This window comes from Sitodiplosis mosellana, unplaced genomic scaffold (assembly GCF_009176505.1).
Source record: "Sitodiplosis mosellana isolate CC-2019 unplaced genomic scaffold, AAFC_SMos_1.0 Smas_scaffold_6099, whole genome shotgun sequence".
Taxonomy (NCBI): domain Eukaryota; kingdom Metazoa; phylum Arthropoda; class Insecta; order Diptera; family Cecidomyiidae; genus Sitodiplosis; species Sitodiplosis mosellana.
Genome location: NW_022601340.1, coordinates 677,897 through 702,682, shown reverse-complemented (window position 1 = coordinate 702,682; position 24,786 = coordinate 677,897). Strand labels below are relative to the sequence as shown.

General features: G+C 37.0%; 1 protein-coding gene across 1 annotated transcript; it reads right to left on the bottom strand.

Annotated features, from left to right (window-relative positions):
* Window positions 1-10,863: 10,863 nt before the first annotated feature.
* Window positions 10,864-18,820, bottom strand: LOC129573561 (uncharacterized). The gene is made up of 4 exons (XM_055454207.1): window positions 18,707-18,820; window positions 11,607-12,228; window positions 11,498-11,534; window positions 10,864-11,122 (listed from the first exon to the last, which is right to left on the bottom strand). Exons 1-4 carry the CDS (start codon window positions 18,818-18,820, stop codon window positions 10,864-10,866), a joined length of 1,032 nt encoding a protein of 343 aa, XP_055310182.1.
* Window positions 18,821-24,786: the final 5,966 nt, after the last annotated feature.

Here is a 24,786-nt window from a genome sequence, read left to right as displayed (position 1 = left end):
GTCGCTGTACGCTGTACGCTCACAATTGAAGCAAGAAGAATTAATTTCCGATTTTTTTTTCCTTTTTATTGTGATTCGATATGTATAATAGTTATGCGCTTTATTATTCGTACGCAGAGCAATGGAAAGCAGAGCACATCGACGAAAAAAAAAAATGAATACGCAGTGAGTAAGAGAGATAGAGCGAAGACGGTTCTTAAACAATGCACCCTTCGTTTTGTGAGTCTTTCCCTTTATCCAGCCATTGCAATTGCCGCTGCTGTTGTCTTGGGAATCTCATCCAAACATATACACACCAAAACGACTCAAACTCGTCAAGAAAACAAGATATATTTCAGAAGCAGAATTTTTCCTTGTTTTTCACGAAAAAAAAAATAATAACAACAAAACATATGCATTACGATGAAAAGCATTACTTGATGCGACATCAAAATTTATTTCATCTGGTTAACAACGAGCACATTTTTTTTTCTGCCAGAACGCATCTCTGTATTCTTGTTGTTGGTGATGATATTTTCATGATTCTTTACCGTTGTCGTTTCTTCTACAAAACATTCTTTTATTATCAAATGAAAGGGAGTGAACCTTTGGCCCTCTAAGCGAAGAAAAAACAAGATCTGTTTTCTTTTTTCTTACGTTACGAATGACTTTGTCTTGTTCCAAACCGCTTCGCTTTTTTCGCTTTCCAGCAGTCGCTCCTCATGGTCGAGCTCAGTGATGAGTTACTAATGAGATAATTGGTAAATTTTGCGAATGATGAATGATCATCACGAAATTTGCATGTACCATTTCACCATTCATTACACTCTAACCAGCATCTTATATGGTCGAAATTTTATAGCCACTGGCCACACATGGCTATCGCAATGTTCCTCGAGCGAAACGAAAGTGAATCTTAAGGACAAATGCGATTGAGCAATTGAATCATTTCGGAATGTGTTTTTCAAGTGGATCTGTAGTCGCAGTCTCAGTGTTTTGAGTACATTTCGATGGAGGAATCGTTGATGGAGAATAAAGAGTAAAGAATAAAGTACTCTTTGGTGGAGAACTCATAAGTTGAACAAAAAAAATTTAAACTTTACAATGATCACAATTTTGACAAGCCGATTGATACGCCATCTTTCTGTTCGGCCCAGCACTTTTTCCGATGGAGATGCGCAACAAGTGGAGAAGATTGAAAAAAAATGAAAAAAAAAATGAAAAAAAAAAAACATCGGTCGTGCAGTCAGACTTTTGATATACAGGCTTTATCACGCATCTACGTACGCTGTGTGTCGCTGTGCGTCAAATTTTTGCTCGCGATTCCGAAAACAATTTGAATCGCTTTCATGAAGAAACCATTCATTGTATTGCTTTCCCGCCAGTTCATACATCCACACTTGTATCAATTTGGCTGTGTGAATTTTGAAGGAAAAATTATTTTTTAAGAAAGAACAGTTGAAAAGGCAAATCGACGAAGAAAATTTGTAGTTCTTGGAAAATATTCATAGAGTATTTTTAGTGTTATTGACAGTACTTGAAATGTTCGAATTAATATAGTTCGCAATAAACTGGCTCCATACCAAATGGATTATTTTTGGGTGCGATTATATTGATTGAACATCATTAGATTAGCATAAACTTTATCGAGCCTCATATGTCATAAGGCCAAGTTTTTTTTCTGTTAAAATCTTTACACGATTGATTTTGATTCTTCAGTTTCAAGCACCGCTTGTTGAGCTCTTTTGATTTGTTTTCTGGTCTGATATATTTGATATTTTTTCATTTATATTTCTGTTATTGGTCCTGACATTCTTCTTGTCAACATCTTGAATTTATCACCTCAAGGTTGAACACAAGTTCATCATCTATCAAAGTATGTTATTTATGAACAATCTCAGTATGAATCATAAAAAAAGAATTTGAAATCGATAGAAATACACCTATTTGATCTATATTTATAAAAAAATTGGGTGATTTTTTTCTGACATGTTGGTTTTAAAAATAAAATTCTAGATTCATAATTAAAATTTCATAAATTGAAAAATTTGATAAAAACTCATTTTTCCATCTCATAACTCTATCTGTTAATGAGAATATTAATTTTTCGGATTAATCTCTATATTCCAAGACTCTAAAATTCAAATATCCAAAGAAAATGTGGGCTGATTAAGTCGGTAATCTCTGAACAAATTCATTTAAACAACAAAATCATCGTCCGATCAATTAGTGCTGTCAATAAATGTGTTCTTCGTTATTTATTTAATACTTCCTTGTTTGGATATGTGCTAATCGGGTTCACCAAAAATACCTGATGAGCCATTTCAAAAATGAAAATATTCTGCGTGTGTGTGGTTTTTCCGAAAAAGAATTGGTCAAAATGAGAATAAACGAATGGACGAATGGTTACGATGTCATTGTTCTCGTTCTCTTTCTCTTTCGAATGACAAAAATTAATAAACTGGCTGAATGACCGACCGCATTGGTAATTTCTGGATATGATAAATTCGATAACGATATATAAAATCGGTTGAACAATAAAATCATGTCATTGCAATTATCTGTTCAGTATGTTTTTTAGCCATGCTATTATGACCCTGGCACCTGTTTCATTGATCTAATTGATGTTTGTGTGTTTTAGTATGTTCATGTTTCCGTTTCTGTTCGTATCTCGTTTCATTCATTAAAATCATCACACAGTTGTGTGGTTGTGGAATTTTTCCGAAAAAAAAAATGATTTTACCTTACATTTTTAGTGTTTTTTTTTCTTCTGCCGAACGGAAGACGATTGATCATCATGTCGAATTCTAATGTTGGTTGGTAAAGGGCAAGAGAGAAACGAACTTATGTAAAAACAACTTTATTTTCAAAGAATCATCGATAAGAGAAACAAATTTATTTGCTTTTAATATACATTTTAAGGCGTTATCATAGTGATGGCATTAGTATGTGATTTCGGTTCAGCATCCAGGGCATGTCGCAAGAAAATTATCGATCGCTGAGACTTAATAAATAAAAGTGTGACCGAGCGCGTCAAGAGCTACACGAAATGGAAAACAGGTTTATTTCGAAAAGAAAAAAAAAAGTGTAATTTTATCGCGCCCATTTTCGTTTCAGATTTAAGCATTTCGTGTTAAATTAAATAATTCATTTCGACACTTTCGACGTTCTCGCGCTCTTGGCGGACATCAAGTGTCGCACCGAAATCAACTAATAGTCCGTTCACTTTTTTTCAATTTCGAATAGATACCGGGCATGCGAGATATATGGCGAGTAGAATGGGTGCGCGCGCGCACATAAGCGAGTGAGCGCACCTCTGATCGGTTTTCAAACTAATGATTACTCACATTCTAACATTTATTTGTTAACACCGAAATCTGGTTAAAATATCATTAAAGTGTTGAGACAAAAGAGCAGAAGATATAAAAAATGACAGAATCGAAGAGAATGAGTCGATGAGAAAGACAAAGAGAGAGAGAGAGAGAGAGAGAGAGAGAGAGAGAGAGAGAATAAACGAGACGAGCGCGCACGTATCTCGTAAAAAAACATCAAAACTCTATCATTTCTCCGATGAACAGAGTCCAAGTGTGAACAATCACATAACAAACAGCCGATCGAATTGAATGCCATTCTCGGCTTATTTATTTATATTTATATGTGTGTCTGTGGTTTTTTTTTTCCTGTCTCTCGCCTTTTTCTTTTAATCTGTCTCTTTTTATGTGGTTTTAATTTAATATCTTTTTTTTTGTTTCTTCTTCAGTCGGACCTGTTCGGTATGCACAGAGAGTATCGGCTATTGTTTCTACCGTTGATGATGATGATGGTGTTGCTGCTGCTGATATCGACGCAATTTTCCATCAATTTCCCAAACTGACACTGATTCGATGCCATGTCATCGCGCGCGCGAGCCCCACACTTTCCAACAAGTGTACAAGTGACAAAAAGTCGACAAAACGGTTAATTTTTATTAAGCGCATAATTTAAAGCACATAAATAAAATGAATATTAATTTTATAATTTATTTTCACACAATCACAATAATCATTTATTTTGTTCGATGGTGCTTGTTTTTTTTTTTTATCTCAGCGCTGTGCCACTCTCTATCTCTGCCGTTTTGCTCTATGTCTCTGTGCCATGCGCGAGTGCGAATGGAATGGGACGAATGGCGCAACTCAATTAAGGCGTTTGGAATCATTCAAATCACGAAAAATTCACACGATATTTAACGCGCGAGCGAGCGTGCACATATCCACACACAAAAGCCACAGCATTTTGGGATCCATTAGCATTCATTAAATCGATAATTCGTCCACATTCGATGCAAAGTAAGCGAACGAGAGATAGGTGTATATCCCCAAGAGATATAGACGAAACGGCAAGCGGCGCGCGCAAACAAATCCGAATATCGATTTGTAATTTATTGTTTTTAATTAAAACTGTTGCTTATTCGGTGCGTGAAATGCGGCATAATTGTCAGCATCTTGGCATATCTCATAAATAAATTGGACATTTGACAAGTCCAATGATGACTCGCACCAATCAGTTTTATACTTAACATTTTTTTTCATATCCCAGAATTAGTTTTATGTTCGGTGTTTTCTCTCTCTCTTTCTTTCTTTGTCGATGAAACTAGCGGCTTTGTTGTCTTATCAAATTGTTTCTGCGCAAGCAAAATATTTATCACTCCCCTGATTGACTTTGAGCCGTTTTTTTTTCTCTCTCTCTCTCTCTCTCTCTCTCTCTCTCTCTTTGTCTTCATCATCTGAGTTTTATTAACTCATCTGATTTTTTTCGTCTTTCATTTTGATTTGTATAAATGTTCATTAGTTTGGATTTTGAAATCTTGATTTTTATGCGGTGTCGTTTTGTTTTATTCCAGCATTTGATTATCCTCATACTGCGCTTTTCCATGGACTATTGAATTGTGATGAACCAAACGCGATAGTGACGGTGTGAACCAAACCAAATACGTGTTAAACTACCAACTGAGAATGATAACAACAACAACAACAAAACAACTGCTCTTTTATTGGCTACGCTGGAAATCGGTATAAATTGAGCGACACAGAGACAACGGTGGTTTTAATACTGCGCTTGCTTGCGCATCTAGATTAACAAATATTCTTTCTTTTTTCAAGATCATAAAATCATTCGGTTTTTTTATTATTTGGAAACAAATACGGAATCAATGGGTTTTAATTAGTCTTTCTATTGAATTCGAAACATTTTAAGCCTTTTGCTCATCTCATGCCATCAAACTGCATACCACAAAAAAAAAACACCAAATTTTATGACCTTTAGCTGTGTATTCATGGTGTTTATTTTCTTTGCGCTCAATCATGGGAATACCAAAACGATCAGATGCCGTGAAATAGTTACGTTTCATCAAAACATTTTGGGGCGAGCGTGAATTCTAATCAAAGGATCATAAAGATTGGTATAGGCTGATAAAATTGGTCATAATTCCATTTGAATTTTGTGTTAATAGAAAACAAAATGAAGATAGCATAAAATTCCCGGAGTTTTTGCTTCTTTTGTAATTATATCATGCTAAAAATTCGAAAGTTTAACGCTTTCAATTTATGTGTATGCCTTTTTTATTATGTAAAAATCGTTTATCCAAATGTTTCAACTCAAATGTTGAGTCTCAAATCAAATTGTTGGATGATCCAACCAAAATGATTCAGTGCAATAGAAGTTATGGACAATTTTCTTGAATTGTTGAGAAGAGAAGTCGTTATTTTCATCAAGAGTCTCTTGTTCAGCAAGGTATTTCTTGCTACAATACTGAAAAAAAAAACTGCGGAAAGAATAATCAAGAAAGAAATCATCTGAAATATTTCAACTGCGAAACAGTGATGAACACTACGCATGACGTGAATTTGCTGATATTGATGCTATTTTCCATGTGAATTTGCACAAACACACAGTTCTCTCAACATTTTTATTGGCCAATACACAAAGTTGCACTGTGTGACCATGATATCTTTGCATTAAAATGAGCAAAATGTCCATAAGAATATAAATAACGCAGCGCCCCGAAATTGTTACATTTTATGATACACTTTGTAAAATTATAATTAGTCGGGCGGGAGCGAGAGCATTGTATGCCGGCGTTGACCATTCGTACATCACGAGCAGTATGAAATGTCGTTAAGCGAAAAATGATCGAAGTAATTTTGATGGGAAAAAATGTCGATTTTGTGTGCACATCTCGTATTCATTCGTTGATGCGCGCGAATCATCTGAACACCGAAAATGAATGAATGGAAACGAAGAGTAACGATAACGACGATGCAATCGAAAAGCGATTATTCAAATCACCAGCGCAATAAAATGCACGATTTTGAGCCTGTTTGAACAACGAACGATCTTTAGTAATAGACCACCGATGCAAATGGTCCGTGGCGTTTTTTTTTTCATTCTCTGCTTCTTACCACGGTGAAAAGTGAGCATGCTTGTGATAGTGAGGAGACTTGGTTGAAGCGAATGAGCATTGTGCATTCTGAGAAAATTGAAATATTTATAGCTTATTTAATTTCCACACAAAAAAAAAACAATCCTTCTTCACCTTCCCTTCTCAACGGTCCCCAAAGGCCACTTGCGCAAATACCAAATACGCGCGAATGTGTCGGATATCATTTTCGGTCTCATCGCTTTGCATGTGTCATAAAATCATGTTTACTTTGTTTGAATTTACGCGATCATAACTCATGTTTACAATCGGTAATGCGAATGTATGCGCTCGAAACGGGCTGGAGATGACATAAAGCAATGAATATATCTCTTTTGCTAACCAAATATTAAGATGCGAACGACGAAGAAGAGGAGAAAAAAAAAACGAATTACGAATTGATCGCATGCTAAATGCATGTGGTGGTGGACTTAAGCCCAGTGCACCAGAATGGCATCCAGCAGCCAGACAATCGACGAAAATTAGCGTGGCTCGTATCAGCGGGAGCGCTGAGCGTTTCCCTTGCCAGCCGATTCGTGCAGCACCATTAAGTTGTACGCATTTTGATGTAGACGTTGCGGCACACATCGAATCGCCATAACTAAAATACATAAGTGTTTTTGCTCGCTGCTTGCTGCCACCGACCTGATCGGTGCGCATAAATTTCCATGGGCAACACTGTTGCTGCGGCTACAGCTTCCCATTCTATCTTGTTGCCCACAATTAATTCATTTTAAATAGTTGTCGTCATGTTATGAGAGATGAGAGACGAAACGAGCAGTTTTCCCATTGCCATTTGGCGATGCAACGAAGCGAGACGGCGCGAGAGAACTAGCCGAAAAATCAACAACCACAAGCAATGAAAACGATGACTGTTGAGCGCCCATAAATAATGTATAAAGGCTCTTTTTTTACGTTGGTGTCATAATCTGGTCGAGTGGCCAGGCATTTTCAGATCGCACTCTCCGCGCGAACAATCCACCGGTGGATGAGTTGGGCTCTCACACAAGAATGTCGTGCACATTTGCATGAATTCACTATATTTTTCATTTCCAATTCGTTGTTAGTTTTCTGTTGTGGTTGCCGTTTTGCTTTGCGAGCCTCCCGTTTTTTATTGTTCTCCGATCATTCCAATGTGCATGCACATTTAACAAAACTCCACTCAGCCACATACTAAGTCACCGGTTTAATGCCACATTTTATGAATTTCGGTTTCATTGTTGCATCTTCTCGCTGCTGCTCAAGCTCTCAACTTCATCGTCATGCCTCTCTTTCTCTCTCTCTCTCTCTCTCTCTCTCTCTCGCCGAAATGAACATCATTCATTTGAGCACAAAGTTGGATCAATAAACATTTTATAACCCGATACAGCGATTAAACATAAACAACAGTTTTATGAGCGAAATATTATTTAAGAAGCCCAACTCAAATGAATCTCAGCCACGCTAAGACGGTGTTATTGACATTTTCAACGTTGGTGCGAATCACATTGCATTTAGCCAACGAAGAGTCAATCGATTACTTTGGACAGACGATGTGATTTTGGCTTGAGATCAACAATCGAAATCTTTGCTTTCGTTACGAAAAGTATTTATTTAACGGAGGAAATTGAATCACCTTGCTTCTGGAATCATGACTGAAATGTTTTACTTTTTTTTTCACCAAACATCTCTTGTAGCTAATCACAATTAATCTAGAGTAAACCAAATTCGACCATCTTAACGGGGTATGAAATATAAAGTATGCATTAGTTCAAAACGGAGATTATTTCTACTTCGGACTTGAAACGAAAAATTCATTGCGCTGTGCCGCCAATTACAAAGTTCTGAATAGTGTTTAAAAGTGGTCAAAATCGATTGCGTTGAATAAAAAGGACGTGTCAAGTGAACAATTTATGTGTCGAACCATGTGAATCCATTCAATATGATGTGTGTGTGTGTGTTTTTTTGTCCATTGTTCAAAATGTTGCTTTGTTTCGCTCGCGTTACGACTGACGTTCAATTGCACTCTCTTCACACAGCTGTACACACACATTGTGTTGGGCTGGTGAATTTATTCATGGCGATGCTGCCTCTTTTTGCACGGGTGACTATGTGTGATGATATGCACGTTGAGTTGCATTTTACAGTCACATGTTACATGAAATTATGACAGTTAACATAGTAACAATATGTTCAGACGATTTGCACTCAGTAATAACTTTAATCTTTGCTGTTTATCGCATTACGATTGTTCTGCACACCATTTCCCTTTGTATTCATCTCACTTGGTCTCCCTTGCTCTCTCTCTCTCTCTCACTCTCTCTCTTTCTCTACCTCTCTCTTTGCACAAAGACTTTTCTCTCCTTATTTCCATTCATCGTCAACGAATCGTTCAAAAGGAGACACGAATGAAATACAGAGAAAAAATAAAATAAAATAACAACCGGCACAACACAATCTCCATTCACAAAACCGTTTTGTTCGATGAAACATGCATTCATACGTTGATTTTCCCGCTTACTCTGTTGCAACAATTCAGCGATCGGTGTGTGTGTGTGTGAATATTTGGAAAAGCATTTCCATACATCAGACGAATATGATTGAAAGCGTTCAACTGAGTTGAGGCCGAATGCAACACCCAGCATTGCATTATGAAGAAAAAGTGTTCAGGCAGCCAGAGATGAAATATGGTACGTCATACATTGCACACCTTAAATCGTAATATCTGAACGAAATTGGCGCGATTGTAATAAATGTTTTTATCCGATTTTTCACCAGCACCTCACCAGTGGTTTTTTTCTCCCCCTTCTTCTTCGTATAACGGCGAACATTTCTAAAGAAAAACAGCGAATTCCATTTTTGATGATGATTGTGGTATTCATCACATTTATGCTCGACAACAAACGCTTTTCGCCGAAAACACCTTCCAATTCGTTTTTTTCCCTACAAAACAGAATCGAATCGAAAAAACACAGAGCGAGAGAGAAAAAAAATCAATGAAGCACCAGAGCAATTAACTAGCCATCGATAGCGATATGCTATTCAAAGAGTCGTTTCGATGCAAATGTGCACGCTTTTGTCGAAAATTTTCGGTACATTTCAATGCCGATGGGAACAGGTGATTTATAATCGTTACATTAGCTTGATGTTTCTGTCGCTCCACGTTGATACGTGTCTTCGATCAATCTGTTGTGTGTGTGTTTTTTTTCTCGTCTTCTGCTTTGTTTTGTGTTTGCTGTTGATTTCATTACTGTGCTGCGATAGAAAATTGAATGAGTTAAACGGAGTATAATCCATTGACCGTTTTGTTTCTTTTCCTCATCTTCCTATGCTATTGAGGCGAACGTGTTGTTTCTCCATCTCTGTCTCTAATTTAAAATAGTCTATAATTTTATAATCACCTGACGAAAAACAAAACGCATTTGATGCCTGTTTAGTCTGTGTGACTGATATGCATTATTATGATATATTTGGGCGGCTGCATCGTTCTCTGCCCCACGGCATAGATACTGATAGCGAACACGGCGCGGTTTTTTTCACTCTCTCTTACGTTTATATATCGTGTTTTTTCTGCGTTGAATGAAAAACAGATGCAGAGAGTCGGTGACGCGATTACAACAATCCTGGATTTAAAAAAAAAGGCATAAAAAACAATCGTTGAGGAAGTAAACGGAAAAAAAAACGTCCGAAACACAAACGAGATAACGAAATGGGCGAAGCATGAATAAACACCAATCGTCTAATTGAATGATAAATGAGTTGAACAGTGAACTGTTTGTGGCTGTGCGGCAAACCGATCAATTTGCTTTTGATAAATTTCAAACGCTTAACCCATTTTCAATGACGAGCATTTGTTTGGTTTTCAAACGAACAACCAATTCACGTTATTGCCTCTTTTTATCGCATTGGTCATGGGATGTGCGATGCTTGTGGGCTATAAACAGTCAATTCACTTTCCATATGGTGGAGATTAATACCTTTTTGGCGGCATCTTTGATGTTTCGTCGATGAATGGCGCAAATTTGAAAGAAAAAAATACACACCGCAAACCAAATTGTGTCATCGAAATGACAACATTTTCAAATTGAATTCAAGTCGATCGCTAGGAAATGAAAATCATCCGGATTTTGGATCACAAGTTTCTTTTCAAGTTTTATTCAAACGAAAAAAGCTCGTTAAAGTTTTTTTTTTATTATTCAACTTAAAGTTGAAAGAGTTTTAAAAAAATGAATTTTTAATGGCCAAAAAGGCCAAAATTTTGAAACAATAGCTTGAAATATTTGAAAATAATTTTTAAATAAATAATAATGATCAACCAAAACATCGAATTTACTTAAATTTTACATATTCAATATCTTTTGAAAATGTAGTTTCGTGCATTTTTCGTTAATTTGGCATTGAAAGTGAGACTTTTTAGTGGTATAATGTGAAAGTGTTCAATAAAATCCCGTTTAATGCGATCCACATTTGTTGCAATCATTGTTTTGTCCTTTGATGGAAAGACTCGTTGATGGCTGTCCCATTGCTCCTATGCCGCGTAGAACGAAAATTGAAGTTCCCTCTGTGATTTGTTTCACAACGGCAGTTGAATATACATTAACAATTTCCGAACCGGCAATAACGTACATAATATCTCGATTTGGTCCACCTAATGCCATTCCAGAAATGCCAGGCACTTTTATGTCATAAACATCAGCCAAACCACCCGTCCTGAAAGTATGTCAAGCATTGCAATAAAATCAAAACCACAACTAATTATCCATTTGAAATGGAATTTGAAATTGAATGCACGAAAAAAGAAACAAATCGATCTAATTTAAAAATTAGAGGAAAAAAAAACACGAAAATGAATTACCATGGATTTATTTTCCACACTTGTTCCTTATGTTCCGAATAGATTGCAGAGTAGAGAAATCCAAAAGAATCAATTTCCATGCCAACGGGAACATTTGGCTCTCTACTGACTGAACCAAAATCAAATGCTATACGACCGTTACCTGAGGAGAAAGTTCAATTAATTCCGATTTATTTTCCCTATGCATTTTTGGACGTCATATCACCCATTTTCGTGACTTTTTTTTTTACCCAGAAAACCATTTCGCAAGCGCATTTTCCAAAATGTCTTGAAAATGACGTTCAATGCAATTTTGAGAAAGCGTGAAAAGATATTTTCTTAACTCGTAAAACGACTTACATATGTCGCCGGTTTTTGGATCCCAGTCAAATTCGGCGATGAATCCTGTGCAAGTATCCAATTGGTAAATTTTATTTAAATCTTCGTTGAAAACAACGCCCGATGTTGAAAATAAACCGTTGAATAGAAGATCAACACCGGCTGTCTTCTTATATCGATAGAATCCTTCTGATGCAGTTATATTGCAAAATTTTCGCGAAAGCGTTCCGCCGTAGAGCCGTCCTTTGTTATCAGCTCGAGCGAAATTCGTTCGACTCAATGGCATATTCTGTTCCAGTGTCAAAAGAGTACTAACCACTTTGGCCTTTGTCGATTTCCCATTCCACTTGATAATTAACACACTATGATCGACTCCAACGGCAAATAATCGATAACCGCACACATTACACTTTGCCATTTTGTCACATTCATCTTTTATGGGCATGATAAATGAAGGTGCTGACACGCCTTCAATGTATGCCGAGTAAAAAATGCCATCCAAATCACTGTAACGGAAAATAGACGATTGCATGCCGGAACTAGCCATATTGATAAAGTATAGACTTTGGCTATAGTCATCCCATACGGCTGCCAGGGCCAGTGGAATATCGGGTGTCGTTAAATTTGAGAGTTCCCATCCAATCTGCAATAGAACGTTTCAATTATAGTTATTCTTTATGTTTATATTCAGACTGAATAAGTGTAAGAACAAAAATGAAAAGTGAAAATTATGCCAAATCAATTTCTTAAATACTCGAAAAATACAGGCTTTGCAAACACTGTGCAAATCAAACTGATCAGGCCAATGTTTAAATAATAAACCCAAATATGTATGCAGTTTTATTCGAGACAGCTTCTGTAATCAATTTGTCCTTAAATTTTGGTCAATGTTTCTCTTCAACCCGTTTGTTCTACATTTCCAATCTGATTTTTTACATTTTGATGCTAACTTGTGCAAATCTGAAAAAATTTCATTTGTTTGTGGAATTTGTTCATCCAATTTTTTTGTGTGCGAAATAATGTTTGATCCGTCATTTATTTAAACAATTGGTTTGAGTATTCTATCGAATCCACCAAACCATGTCGAACAAATAAATGCTTTTTTTTAGATAGCCTCTCGAGAAGAAAGTCCGAAATTGATTTTAATCTTTTTTATGCAATATGCCATTCAGTCTGACTCCAATGTATATGGCTATTTAATCAGGGGGTTACGAATTAAATACGTTTTTTAACTTATAATTTGAAAGTATGAATTCTTTTTTCTGGTTAGCCCATGTTTTCATGGTCATGGACACAGTTGTTCGATAAAGCTGTTGGAATTCTTTTATACTGCTTTCACATTGTATCTGCAAAGGGTTAATGGGTCTTGCATGGGTGAAAGCATTAAAAGATATCAAAATAAGAAATAATTCTCTGTCTTTCATTAGATTTTCAACTAGCAATTCAAAAGAAGATTCTACTGAGAGTTCCTGGAAAATCGAAACTCAAGAATCCATAGGACATTTGGACCGTTGCGACAAACAAATTCCCTCAGAATATTTTAGTTTCAAAGTGCAACATGAATTTTTTTTTTATATAGAGTTTACAACAACAACTCCATATGAAAAAAAAAAACTTTATGTTGCACTTTAAAACTAAAATATTATGAGGGAATTTGTTTGTCGCAATGGTTCATTTGAAGTAACGAAAAAAACTGTATTTTTCCCTAATTCAAACCAAAATCTAAAATAAAAATGTGGCTTGCAAATCGAAGCCAAAGACACAAATCAAAATCATTTTCATTGGAAGTAGTACGTGCTGCGATTGCGGTGGGTGTGGCTGTCGATTGAAAGCGCCAAATGTACGTGATGATGATGCTGCGCACATTTATCGATGATATTGAACAATAAATATTGGGTGATGCATAATTTCCTGTTTGCTATGAGAGAGATTGAGACATCGTTTGAGTTCGTGGCCGGTTCTGGTTGAAAATTCGCAAAATTATGGATTACAAAATTAATAACAAACAATGTTCGAACAATGTGCAACAACATTATTCCGCTGTAGATGTTTAACATTGAATGGTGTGCATTACAATGTTATGCTTGGTTCTGTAGTTGTTTTGCTTCTTCTTCATATCTTTAATGTGTCGTGTTATGGCGCTAAGAAGAGTATGTTACAAAATGGTGTGCTTGCAAAAGGTTCAATCACTTGTGTTCGAATCGATATATTCCACTCTAAAATTACATTTGAACAGGTTATTCGATGATCGCTCATCAATTTCCACTTGGCGTTTTTTTTTTTCGTTATTGTTCAGTTTCAATAAAATTATTGGCCGCCCATTTTCAACAACAAATAAATCTGTTCCAGCCTGATAATGATAGTTGAAGGAGGCAGGAAAAAAAAACCTGACGCAGATAAATGCACTTGATGCGAATTTCATCATTTCCCCGTGAAAATTATATCGTGTTGACAGCAAAGCACATTGCTCATACAAATGAAAGTGAAGTATTTGGCAAATTTGCAGCTTTTTTTTTCGTACACACTCGAAATAATTCGAATTGAATAAATGCATTGCAAATTTCATGCTGGAACAAAAAAAACATGAGCGAAAAATTATTTATTATGTTTGTGGCTGTGTCGAGTGTTGTGTTTTTTTTTTTCATTTCGCCAGTGTTCGACAAAGCCAATTTGCTGTTGGTTTTCCATTTCCGTTCGGCAAATGCGAACGCGAGATCATCATAATTCACTGCAGAAGCATAAGTCTTGATCGCTTCGTTCAAGGAGCATATAATCAGTGTCAGGGCCGATAATTATTAGCATTTTTTTTTTTCAATACCGCGTCGCACCATCTCGCGATTTTATTTGCACCGGCTCAACTCTCTATCTATCTCTGTCTTAGCAAAGATCGCAAAGACTTAGCATCGCTTCGTAATCGAACATAAATCTGATTACAAGAATTGCAAAATATGAACCGAATGAAGCAATAAAATAAAGCTGATGTGCTTGCGATGTATGCTGAAAATGCACATAACATTGTTTTTGTGTCAAATCTTTGCGAAATATGTTGCTGGCAAGGCGCACGGAAGTGCAAGATGAATCGTTATCCAATCGATTCCATTTTGATGTTCATATTTTTGCAAGATGTTTTCATTTTTGTATGTGCATGTGCAATTGTGCACGATGTTCATTCCACGTGCGACACACGAAACGTGGCTCTCTGTTCTCAATGCATTTTACAGGAAACAATTCGTCAGATAACGAAGAGAAAACTGAGATCAATTCTAAAAATCGAATGTTTGTGTAATTGAAGCGAATGTAGAGGGGGACAAAAAAAAGAGGAAATAAACGGTAATAATATTATTATTATTCATGAAGCACGACGTGAAATCATATAAATCAAATCAAATGGCGCAAATGAAAGTTGATGGTTTAAATGGCGGAGAAAATAGTGTTTATTCAGTCATTTTTTCAAATCGAGCAGCCATTCCATGGCTTTCTATGCAAATGCGTAAATCTATGATCGCGACACGCGTCTCAATATGCACTTGCTCAACGAACCGAATTCAACCGGATATGCGCACAAAAAAAACACACACACACAGCAGCAGCAGTACGGCATTAATTTTGTGAAAATGAGAGCTCATGACGGTGACAGGAACAAAAATGTGCAACATATGATACCAAAAACTGACGCGAGAATGAGTGAGACAGAGCAACAAAAACACGATTGCCGATCGGAACGAGTGCGCTCTTTTCTTGATTCGTGGCCATTTTCGCAATTTCGATATATTTGCATACGCGTTTGCATTTATCTGCACATTGCTCACAATCATTTTGCAATGCTGCGTGAGATATCGTTCGAATAATACAATTATGGCTTCTGGTTTTGTTAGTTCATGTATATACACATTGGCACAAATGTCGATTCCATTCATGTTTTTTTCTCATTCTTTCTAGCTCTTTCTCTCTCCCTCCCTCTCTCTTACTCTCTTTATCGAAATAAACACAAACGCTATGTAAATTGTCATGCAATGGTGATTATAGAAAATCACGAAAAAAAAAACCGTATGCAAATGCTTAGCATTTGCTGTACAGTTGTTACTACAAGTGTACTGGATGAACACAGAAAGAAAAACAAAACTGTCAACGGCCGCGCGGCTTCAATATGAACGCAATGCGTCGTCATAATCGTCGTCGTCGTCGTCGTTGCTGTCATCCATCCAACTCAGCTAACGATTTCAAATCATACATACAATATGTATTTATAGTCATAGTGCATTCATAGCTAACACTTGACGGCTTTTAATTTTATATATGATAGCGAACGAAAAACCCCCAAACGACAATCGTACAACTCAACGTTGCACGCTACCGTCTGACAATTAAAACAACAATAATTTTAGCATTTGAATCGACAAAACCGACATAGCAGTAACTGTGAGAGTGAGCAAGAGAGATGGGAAATATTAAATGAAAGATAATCGCATTTGCATTATTTTCAAATTCAGGTTGCTTTGATTATTTACCAATTTTTTGTTGTTCACAAAGCGTTGCTCAACCAGCCGGTGGCTGCTAAGGACGAATGGAAAAAGGATATTTTCGTTCCAGAATGTCAAAATTTCGATTGATTATTTTCCCAATTTGATTTACAGATCCTATTTGGATTGCTTGGTTTGATATCGAATTGAGTTGATAGAAGAAATTAAAATTCTGAATTTTATTTGGTTGAAGGCAGCAAACTTGGAACTTTGCAAAACCAAGCGTTTTCCTTTAAGCTCCATTATTACTCAAGAGATGTATCTTAAGCTTAAGCTTCTTTATTCACTGTCCGTAGTCAAATGAAGCGTATCTTCAAGAATTGATCATATTCAGGCTTGCCACTCAATTTTGAAAAAAATATAGCTGAAAAAGCTGAAATTTTGACTCAAATAGCTACAAAAATAGCTGACCAATAATTACCGGCAAAATATCAATGCAAACTAGTTCGTTGACCTTTTGTTTGCTGTTTCTTTTATGTTATTTGACAAATTTACGCAATGATGAATCATGTCTACAGTTTTTGTTTTGTTTTTTTTTTATGAATGATAAGGAACAATCTCACTTTAATGATTTCATCGATAATAATCCTTTATGTCTTTTAACATAAGCAATTCATGCATCAGTTTCCATATGCTGCGTTTGTGCACTATACCCTTTATTTTCAACATTAACTGTGGCTGATTACACAGAAATACTTCGAATTTGCTGTGATGGACATAAAAAAATTTAGGCTGAACATTTTTGTCATCGGACCACCCGTTGCATAAGTTAAAAGTGTTCGAATGTTTGCGGAGATCTTTGAATCTGTCAAAATAACAGATTAGAAATTTTGCACGATCTTTACCAACCTTTCTAAAATCTCTATAGTCCTTCGCACTACTTTTATAGGCGTGGATAACGTCTGGCATCAAACTGAACTGATCGAGCCGGTCTGGACTGAATTTTCTTATCTTTGAACTCATTCCTAAAAGACAACTAAACTCAATCATATGAAATTTCGCGTAGAATACTGATTTTTATTCGAATCGTTATATGCATTGATTTTTGACGGTTTCAGAAAAATTCAGAAATCTTTGCTATGCTAGTGAACAAGTCATTCTATAGCGGGCTATTATTATCTGTTTGCAGGATGAGTCAAACGCATTCATCGGTATAGTCAAAAACTGTTTTTCTTTCATTTCCAAGTTATTTTGATTATTCATGTTGGTTACTTTGCGTTCTAGCACCCCCATTTCTTTCAATTTCCATCAAAAGATTGAATAGCTGAGAAAAGCTGATTTTTGACGAAAAAGCCGACTATAGCTACGATTTTCAAAATAGCTGAAAATAGCTGAAATAGCCTACCAGTGGCAAGCCTGTATCATATTACTTCATCGTTGTTACATTTGACCCGGTCGGCTATACCGCACCGGCTGGAGACGCAAAGCCAATTTGTTGCCATATTGTTGTTTGTGCCTTTTGTTATACACCATACACTATAATTGGGTGTATGGTGTTCAATCCATTATTCACGTTCATCTAAAACGTGATATTAGGTGTCAAACTTCATTACAAGTCGGATTTTAACGAATTTAATCGATCGATTCTCGCATGTTTGCCTCAATGCAAATAAATGCCGCGCATGGCGTTGATTGGTTGGCAATAATAATGCAAGCAGCCCAAGCTCAAATGTGTAGACATTGAGTCGTTGGTGCGGTGCGGTGTGTGTGTGCGACTAAATGGAAGACAGAGAGAAACAGGGAACAAAAATCATGCACAAAACTGGCGACAAATAATTTTCCATTTGAAAAGTGGTTAATTCATTGCTTTTGGCCATTCGAGTTGCTAATTTTGTGTTTTTTTTTTCAATTCGAAAACTCAGAGAACTTCTAATGCGTTCGACCAGAAAGCCCCAGCTCAATTAGCCGATCATTAACCGATTTTTCCGCCATGATATAACAATTAACGACATACCAGTTTTTCTCTATTTCCAACTGGTTTCGCCGCATTCTTAGCAGACATACGCACACAAACACACACAGTCCAGTATGGTTACACTTTGCACTAAAAATAAATGGCATCCATACGATACGGACATATCGAAGCAAATAATAATAGCACCATGATGAATAACGGCATTGAATCATTGGTCGATCACAATTCAAAAGCTGGAAATCTTTCGAAATATGATTTTAGAAAATTAAAATAAAAAAAAACTCGGTGTTCAATTTCGAAATCGGACCTTGGTGATAATCGTCCATTTTCTGTTAGTTGACGCATTTAGTGAGAGACACCAAAATTGTGGACATTAAAAAAACGAAATTGAATAATTAAAACTAAGCAAAATGTTGCACAAACATATTTTATAATGACAAATATCTATAACAATAATTACAACAGCAGCAGCACCACCACCACCACCAGCAAAGGGAAAGGTCAATTAAGTCTTTGGTTCTGGTTGCGAAAGAATGCATTTGCTCTCTATGTGAGCGCTTGGTAGTGCTGAGAAAAATGCGCACGAATAATAAACGCGAAGCGGAAAAAGAAATGGACACAATGCCAGAATAATTCTCTTGTTGGAGTGGAGTGGAAAAAAAAGCCTTCCTATGGCTCTTGGTTACACTCGGACGAATCAAATCGAAGAGATGTGGAATGCACAATGAAGATGGATGTAAGCGATCCATTTGCATATTTATATTGTTTGGATTAATGAAATCGGTCTGATGCGCAGCCATTTGAATTAGCCCGTTCACATCGTGGGCCCGCCACTTAGACACACACACACATTCACAATTCGCGGCAGCGCTTTCTGTGTATGGCAAATGTTGCTGGCTCTTTTTCTCTCTCTCTCTCTCTCTCTCTCTCTCACTCTCTTGCACGGGCACTGATCCAGAGCCGCGATATCAAGAATAAGCCGAACCAAACGAACCGAGCACAACAACATGGTTTTATAATTTTCAAACATGAAATTCCCGTTCAATTAACAAAAAAAGATCCCGACATTCAAGGCATTTTGAAGTGAATATCGTTGGTCACTTTTTCAGTTTTTGCTCGATTTTGTGTGTGTGGTTTTCTCGCTCTCTCTAGAATAGAGAGGGATCATTTGAATAAAGTGTACCTAAGTGAGCGAATCATTTATATCGAAGATTTTCATCTGCTTTTACTTTTGCCAGCCATTTTTTTTATCGTTCTCGTATTTCTTCACTCGTTGGCCTTTCCTTTTGCTGCTTCAGCTAATTAGATTTATCGTTGGCCTGAGCACTGAGCCCAAACTTAACGCGAATGCATTAACCGCGCGCGTACATTCATTTTATCCATTGAACAAGTGTGTGTATGAATGGATTCGAGTATAAATGTGTAGGCAATGGCCATTTGGTCAACTGAAAATCCGAAAAAAAAAACAACAAACACACAACACATACACACACGCCAACAAACAACGGCACCGGCAACCTGAATATAAAAAAAACACACACACACTATTTAGTTTTAATAATAAGGGAACCTAACAGAACCATGAAAACAAAGGCAGGCAGGCAGGCAAGAGTTACGAGTTTGAGATAGTGGAAAAAGCAGTCGAAATGCCCATTTGCATACAATAGGTAATTATATGTAAATCGAAAATGGCTACGAAGTTACACAACATTACGTTTTCTAGTATAATTTTCGCCGAGCTCGACGCGTCATTCATTCTCCCTCTCGCTCTCTCTCTTTCTCTATCTCTCTCTCTCTCTCTCTCTCACTGCGAGGGGAGAGTCAAACTGGACATCAAATACACACACACACACACTATCACAAGCAAACTGACGGGCAGGTACATATGGACGGGGTCATCCAAAGAAGCAAGAAAAAAATGGTCTAATATGGTTCAGCCGAAATCGAACGGTTTCATTTTGATCATGATCGCAACCATGAACACCTTGATGCTAAACAGAATTGAAATGAAATGCAAACGGAATTGAAATTTTTGCATGAAAAAAAGGACACCCAAATTGCTGTCGATATAATTTGCACACATCGAACACGTTTTTTGTGTGCCCCGAACAAAGGCGAAAATCCTGTGGTTTGTACATTGCATTCGAGCAGCATAATTTGTTTTCTTTTTCTTTGCACATTTTTCATATTTTGTATTGAAGTCGAGAGATTGTTTTCACGAGAGCAAAAAATTCATTTAAAATGTTGTGAAGACCGTGAGCGATTTCGAGAGCAATTAGCTGCTGTTGTTACGTTGTTGTTTTTTTTCTCGCATTCTCCGAAGCCAATTCGCATACAATGTTGTAACGAAAAGGTAGCGACGACAGCCGGCTTTGAAGCAGAGAGAAAAACCGAATCGAGCGAGAGAAAGATCGTTAAAAAGAATCGAAAGCGTCATGAACACGGGAAATTAGTGTGAGCTCAAATCCACTGGCTATTTTGTGGTAATGGCGAGCAAATCAGTGGTGGTCTTTGAATATTGTTATTGTTCTTGTTGTTGCTGCCGCCATTTTTTTTCTCTTCTGTTTGTCTTCCTGCAAACCAGCAACGCAAGCAACGGGAATTAAAAGCAGCAAATCTAGAAAAAATGTATGAAATCCACAAAGACATGTACACAAACCCCATAATTACATACTAAACAGTGAAAATTAATTACAATTGTGTGTTTATGGCGCAAATTGCTCTCTTTTTTTTCTCTCCATATTTCGGTTTAATTCACTGCTTTGCCAAACACAATCCATACATAATACAATAATAAATTATTAATAGCAGTAAAAATAACAATAATGCGAACTAAAGCGAATCGTATATATAGAAATGAATTGAGTGAGAACGTGGAAAAAAAAATGCAATGAACAGGAATGGAGTTGGAAAAAAAAATGAACAGCAACATTATAAACACACTCACACACACACACACACTACTATCAACAAAATGGTAAAGCAAAACGCGGCATACAACGCGCATAACAATGAATGATAATAACGTACAAATTCATAAATTGTAGATTTATATAGGAACAGATAAAGGTGGCTTTTTTTCTTCTCCTCCATTCAGTTTCGCAACGAGAATACCAAGAACGCGCGTTCGAAAGAAGCCAAAACAGGCCGAGCGAGAGAAAGAGAGAGATAGATTGCGGGGAGAGATGGAACTAGTGAGTAAGAGACAGAGAGAGGGAGAGAGAGAGAGAGAGGGAGGGAGAGGGAGTGCTTGAGCGAGAAATGAAGAACGAAATGGTAATAATGTCGATTATTAGTGGATTCGACTGTGGTGGCGATGACCATCAAAACTTTATGAATTATTTATTAAACTTTGCGCTTACAAACACAAGTTGGGTCGACAAAGAATTGGCGGCCAAGACGCTTGAAGTCACATGCTGACAAGCATCCGTGCGCACATTGAAATACAAATGAAATTCACTCAGCACACAAATCGAATCATAATTTAATGATTGCGCGATCAAAAAACAAAAAAAGAAATTAATGCGCACAAACACAGAAAATTCGATATGCACGCCCATTTCGATGGGTCTTGAAAAATCGCGCTCGTTTCAGAAAAAAAAAGAACTGAACTAAAGGACCTGGGTGAAACGGAACCAAAACGTTGTCCGATGAACAACAACCGTTTTGGCATGAACTCTCGTTTTCCATTTTTCCTCTGTTGTTGTGGCCGTTGTTAGCCTTCGTGTGGCATTTTAATATGCTGAATGCGCTTACTTGCCTGCTCGCCACTGCCGTCGCTTGTTCTCTCTGTGTGTGTGTGTGTGTGTGTGTGTGTGCCGTTGATTTTCCCATTTTCGCCACACAGTTTAATTCTGTCTTCCTTTGCTCACGGTATGAATTACTTTAATCTACTATTAACCACAGCGAAAATTTATGGTTTCAATTTTTTGAAATGACATCAAAAACGCAGCGCGATAAGCAATAAGCAAACAAAGAAATAAATGCCCGCTGGAAATGCGGTTTAACTAAAACCGCGCGCACCACTATCGCCTATCGACGTAAAGAAGCTATATGAATGAGAAGCAAATCGAAGAAAAAAACTCCAATGAAAAATAATCAATTGAATTCAATCAGCACGGCGATTAACACAACAAACACGATAGATTGTAATTACATGGTTTATTCTATCGATTCGCTGTAATCGTGCACTTTCGTGTCGCAATCGAAACGTTTTCAATAAATATTGAATCGCGTTTTGATTCGAATAGAAACAAAATTTTCGAAAATCTCACGATTGCCGTGCGGAAGCGTCCAATCAATTCAAGTGATTTGGCAAAAAATTGGCAACTACTCAGTATCAAACCAGATGCATTATGAAGTGCTTCTGTAATCGATCGGAGTAAATGACGATTTCAAGGATATGCAATGCACTTGACAGATGAAATGAAAAACCAGTCCATAAACAATTGTTCCTTAAGGAAGCGCTTTTTCTTCCTTAGTCAATCAATTGAGCTGGTAAAACCAATTGATGTAAACACAAAAATGTTGCAAATTGATTTGAGCCCGGCAATGACTACTGAACAATGGCTTTGCTCATTCAAAAATCAGCCGTATTTCATGTGAAGAATGAAAAAAAAAACACTCAAAACGTCAATGGGTTGTGTGTGTGACGGTTTTCTGGCTGCAAGCGTATAATTGATTCTCAGCGCGTTGTGTGACTTGAACCAGATATAATTCAATGATTGCACCTCTGGCTAAATCTTTTTTTTTTTACATTGAAAAGCCATTTTGAGTACGTAATTCAGCGCCCAATCGAAGTAATCATTGAATGTTTACTCATACACACCTTTCGGAGATTGACGATGATCGTCTCAGGCTTGGAGGATTTTCATGCTCGGTTCGGGTACAAAATAATTAAAGCAATTGAAATGTTGCTGGGCTGTGGCCATTTGAAATGCACTCTACAAATTGTTGGCCAAATTGTTTTTACTTCACATTCATTATAATATCACATGAGCAATCACCAACAACTTTGCGGGCAATTTTTCTGTAGCTCATTTTCAGTTGCGTTTTTTCGGGATTTTCTCTCTCTCTCTCTCTCTCTCTCTCTCTCTCTCTCTTGTCTCAATGCTCATTTGTGGGCAAACACGCATGTAATTTAAAATAAGAGAGAAAACGCAATTATAAAGGTACGAAAGTTTCTTGTCGATTTGCATTTTTGTGATGATTTTTAAGAGGAGATGGCCGTGTGGTGGTGGTGATGTTGCATTTGACCACGGAATCTCGGAATAATTCGTGCAAAATAGTCGTAAATGATGTGTGAGTTAAACTGGCCAATATACCAAGCGCAGTGAAATCGTTATCGACAACAGCAGCAGCACAGTACAATACACATCGGATACACACACGAAATGAGTCCATTGTGTGCATTGTGCACGCTCACCAAGTTGCCGTAGTGTGTAAACGGTGGAAATAACTGGATTTAATTGCTGTGAACCTTTGGGCGATAGTAAATTCGAAGCAAAGGTTACTTTACTTTCACAACTAATTCAATTGATAATGTAGGTAATTACCTAAATTATAGCATCACTCATTCGTCCAGGAGGGAAAGATCAAGAGCAATACGAGATGTATTGTCGGTTGCTACCTGCTGCAATGCATGCAAATCACAGTGGTACAACACAGTCATATTTTTTTTTCCAAACGAACCCAAGCATCAGATCGGTAATGCATTTGAAATTCCGATCGGTCAAGAAAGCAACAAAATAACCGTTTGAGAGCGAGTAATCGCTCAGGAAATATGCATTCAAAGGAAGAATGGTGAATTGAACTGTCAATACGTTTCAAAACAAAATGAAATATTAAAAAAAAGAAACGCAGGCAAAACAGCAGCCGCAGCATACGTTCAAGAAGTTTTCTCTCACGGCAAACTATCTGTATACTACATCCATCGTGATTTCCTTTCATTTGAAAGAAATGCGTGTTGTTCTCATGAATAGATTGAGTGTGTGTGTGTGTGCGTGTGTGTGTGCAAAAGCAAGTATTTTTCAATTCATTTCATACGCTTGCAACTGAAACTGCGAGTGCACAGTACAAATGGAATGACCATAAAATCGATCTATACATAAAATTGCTACTGAAATAATCCGCCTGGTTTGGCTTTGTTATATTGTTGTTAAAGCAGCCAACACTTAAGGCTGGCTTCGAAATCATTTTTCTTTTCGGTTTTCATAATAACCAAATCCAGAGTCATTCGCTTGGATGCCATTAAACAATATGCAAAATACATCAATGTTTTGTGTTTTGGATTTTCACTTTGTGAATCGTCGAAATAAAAAAAATGCGGTGTTTTGGGCAAAAAGTAAGTTTTGAGTTATGATGCCACATTTATTGCACATACTGTGCATCAGCATGACAACCACGATCAGCCGAAAGAGCGTAAACAAAATATAGTGCGATTTTAATTTTCCTCCCGCTACTTCAGCACTGCAATTCAGTTTTTTTTTCTTCTCTCACTCGTATCGAACGATTGTCTAATTTTACACCTTCCCCTTCCACCCACACACATGGGCTCGAAAGCTTGAATCACACATTTTCATTCAGTGCAAACTTCTACGGTTTTAGAGACCAAAGAAGAAAGAGAAGAAGAAGAAGAAGTCGAAAAAACCACGGACTGAAATCCATGAATTCATCAAGTGAATGGAGTTTTTGATGCAAACCGCAATTCAGTGGTTGCAAATACCCACATACCATTCTATTATATACATGGGCAATGCGCTCCACC

Excerpts from the sequence above, each read along its gene's own strand:
- LOC129573561 (XM_055454207.1), bottom strand. The coding sequence starts at position 18,820 with ATGGCTGCGCATCAGACCGATTTCATTAATCCAAACAATATAAATATG. Across the intron at positions 11,535-11,606 it reads TCCAAAAACCGGCGACATAT|ACATTTTGGAAAATGCGCTT; the intron begins GTAAGTCGTTTT and ends GTCATTTTCAAG. Across the intron at positions 11,123-11,497 it reads CTTGCGAAATGGTTTTCTGG|GACGGGTGGTTTGGCTGATG; the intron begins GTAAAAAAAAAA and ends ACATACTTTCAG.